The 2,989-nt window shown below is 54.9% G+C and overlaps 1 protein-coding gene across 2 annotated transcripts in view; it reads left to right on the top strand.

Moving 5' to 3' along the window:
• The window catches only part of FLOT1 (flotillin 1), a 12,117-nt gene continuing 9,128 nt past the window's right edge, over positions 1–2,989 (top strand). Inside the window, exons 1-8 of one of the 2 annotated variants that reach the window (XM_011999086.1) lie at positions 1–103; positions 426–482; positions 762–837; positions 926–1,016; positions 1,286–1,429; positions 1,815–1,934; positions 2,022–2,117; positions 2,303–2,455. In XM_011999086.1, the coding sequence (XP_011854476.1) occupies positions 440–482; positions 762–837; positions 926–1,016; positions 1,286–1,429; positions 1,815–1,934; positions 2,022–2,117; positions 2,303–2,455 (723 nt within the window). In that variant the 5' untranslated portion in view covers positions 1–103; positions 426–439. The remainder of the gene's footprint in view (positions 104–425; positions 483–761; positions 838–925; positions 1,017–1,285; positions 1,430–1,814; positions 1,935–2,021; positions 2,118–2,302; positions 2,456–2,989) is intronic. The other variant, XM_011999087.1, reaches the window with a different exon arrangement.

Below are 2,989 nucleotides of genomic sequence, written 5' to 3'. Positions count from 1 at the left end.
CCAGGAAGGCTGGTCCGCTAGCGGCCCCTGCTCGGCTTCCAGGTCCCTGCGCGCCCCGGCCCTTCCCTAGACCCCAGCCTGGCCGCCGCCGGTGTCCAGGAAGGTGAGTGGGGGAAGGGAGATGGAGCCTGGGGCTGCCGAGAAGCAGGGAGGGAGGGGAAAGATCTTCAGGCCTCTGGGCGCAGGGGACCTTTATCAAAGGGAGCGGCGAGGGGAAGGGAGGGACCGTACGCAGGCGGGGAAGAGGTCGCTGGGGATCTTCAGGATTTTGCAGGGAAAGCTTTAGCGGACCCATGGGTGCGGAAGGGACAGGCTGTGGCGGATGCAGACTGAGAGGGCCTGACGGGAAAGGAAAAGGATGGGCTCCTGTGGACGCCACAGCGCCCCTTCCCCATCCGCAACGGCTTTCCCTCCCTCTCCTCCAGCTCCAGCCTGAACCATGTTTTTCACCTGTGGCCCAAATGAGGCCATGGTGGTCTCCGGTAAGTACTGTTGTACCCTTCCCAGCCAGTGACCCCAGAACCCCTGTGAGTCTGGCCTCTGCCCCTTCTCCCTCTCCCTACCAGCTTCCCAGCCCCAGACTTCTGCCCCTTGATGACCACGAACTGCCCAGTTTGATTCCCACCATTCCAAGGCCCAGATTGCTTCCCCTCCAGCTCCCAGATTCTCTCCTGTGGGTTGCTGTCCCCTTACCCCCGCCAGTTCCTCAGTCTTCCACATTCAAGCTCTGCCACAGTTCCTCACTGCTCCTCACTTTGCAGGGTTCTGCCGAAGCCCCCCAGTCATGGTGGCTGGAGGACGAGTCTTTGTCCTGCCCTGCATCCAGCAGATCCAGAGGTAGGCAAGAAGGGAACCAGGGAAGGGGAACCTCCCATTTTCTCTTTTTCCTCCTTTTCTTACTGTCTGTCCCTTCTTTTTCCCCTAGGATCTCTCTCAACACACTGACCCTCAATGTCAAGAGTGAAAAGGTTTACACTCGCCATGGGGTCCCCATCTCAGTCACTGGCATTGCCCAGGTGAGGCTTTCAGAGCCTTTTCCCCAAAGTCTACTTCCCCATCACCCTCTCACCCAGACATTAAGACATCTTCTGGCTACAGCCTTCTCAATCCTTGCCTGCAGAGAAGTTCCTCTGCTTAGTCTCATCTTTTCCAGGCACCCCCAAGGCACTTGCCGCCTCCTCCTTTCTTTCCCTGAAATGGAAGAAGCATTTCTTTGAGGGCTCTCCCTTCTCTCTGACTTCATGAGGCCCCCACCACACCTTTCCTACCCCTACTCTGGCTACAGGTAAAAATCCAGGGGCAGAACAAGGAGATGTTGGCGGCCGCCTGTCAGATGTTCCTGGGGAAGACGGAGGCTGAGATTGCCCACATTGCCCTGGAGACGTTAGAGGGCCACCAGAGGGCCATAATGGCCCACATGACTGTGGAGGTTGGCCTGGGGGCAGGGAACCATCTGGAATGATGCCAAAATGAGGGGGACCCAAGGACCACACTAGTCTGTGAGAGACAGTGGATCTAAGAGCTTACATCCCGGCCGGGCAGGGTGCTTCATGCCTGTAATCCCAGCACTTTGGGACACCAAGGCGGGTGGATCACTTGAGGTCAGGAGTTCAAGACCAGCCTAGCCAACCTGGTGAAACCCCATCTCTACTAAAAATACAAAAATTAGCTGGGCATGGTGGTGGGTGCCTGTAATCCCAGCTACTTGGGAGGCTGAGGCAGGAGAATCGCTTGAACCCAGGAGGTAGAGGTTGCAGTGAGCCAAAAAAAAAAGAAACCTTACATCCTCTCTCCCCACCATTCTGTTATCACAGGAGATCTATAAGGACAGGCAGAAATTCTCAGAGCAGGTTTTCAAAGTGGCTTCCTCAGACCTGGTCAACATGGGCATCAGTGTGGTTAGCTACACTCTGAAGGACATTCACGATGACCAGGTAAAACTGGGCAATTGATCCTTCCCCACTTCCTTGCTCCCATCTCTTAAGCCGTCCAAGGGACTAATTTCTACATCTCTCCCACAGGACTATTTGCACTCTTTGGGAAAGGCTCGAACAGCTCAAGTCCAAAAAGATGCACGGATTGGAGAAGCAGAGGCCAAGAGAGATGCTGGGATCCGGGTGAGAGAGATGGGGGTTGCTTAGTGGGAAAGGGGATAGAAGTGGCACAACTGAGAAGAAGCAGGGGTGCTGGGTGAGCAGGGAAAATACTTGAGGCAGACAGAGAACCTTGGTGGGAAGCAGGCTCTCACTGTGGCCTTTCTCCCACTGCCCTGACATTTCCTACCTGATCTCTGCTTGGACAGGAAGCTAAAGCCAAGCAGGAAAAGGTGTCCGCTCAGTACCTGAGTGAGATCGAGATGGCCAAGGCACAGAGAGATTACGAGCTGAAGAAGGCCGCCTATGACATCGAGGTCAACACCCGCCGAGCACAGGCTGACCTGGCCTATCAGCTTCAGGTCAGAGCCACTGCACTGGGCAGATGGCCAGGCTGCTCTCTGCCCCTTCCCCATTCCTCTCAGGCTCTCCGTCTCAGGAACCACTACTTCTCATACTCTAACTTTGATCTTATTCTGGCTCTCCATCAGTGGACCAGCTCCCCTATATGAGGAGAGATTTAAAAGATTCAGATGTTACAGCTGAAAAGCTTTAAAGAAAAGGCCAGCTGGGTGTGGTGACTCATGCCTGTAATCCCAGCACTTTGGGAGGCCAAGGCTGGCTGATTGCTTGACCTCAGGAGTTCAAGGCCAGCCTAGGCAACATGGTGAAACCCTGTCTCTACAAAAAATACAAACATCAGTCAGGCATGGCGGCTCGGGCCTGTAGTCATAGCTACTTGGGGGATGAGGCAGGAGGATTGAGGCAGGAGGATCGCTTGAGCCAGGAGGATCGCTTGAGCCAGGATGTGCAGGTTGCAGTGAGTCGAGATCACACCACTGCACTCCAGCCTGGGTGACAGCGAGATCCTGTCTCAAAAAAAAAAAAAAAAAAAA

The sequence above is a fragment of the Mandrillus leucophaeus genome, unplaced genomic scaffold (assembly GCF_000951045.1).
Source record: "Mandrillus leucophaeus isolate KB7577 unplaced genomic scaffold, Mleu.le_1.0 Scaffold581, whole genome shotgun sequence".
Lineage (NCBI taxonomy): Eukaryota > Metazoa > Chordata > Mammalia > Primates > Cercopithecidae > Mandrillus > Mandrillus leucophaeus.
The sequence above is the reverse complement of the archived record's forward strand: the minus strand, read 5'-3'. Positions and strand labels throughout refer to the sequence as shown.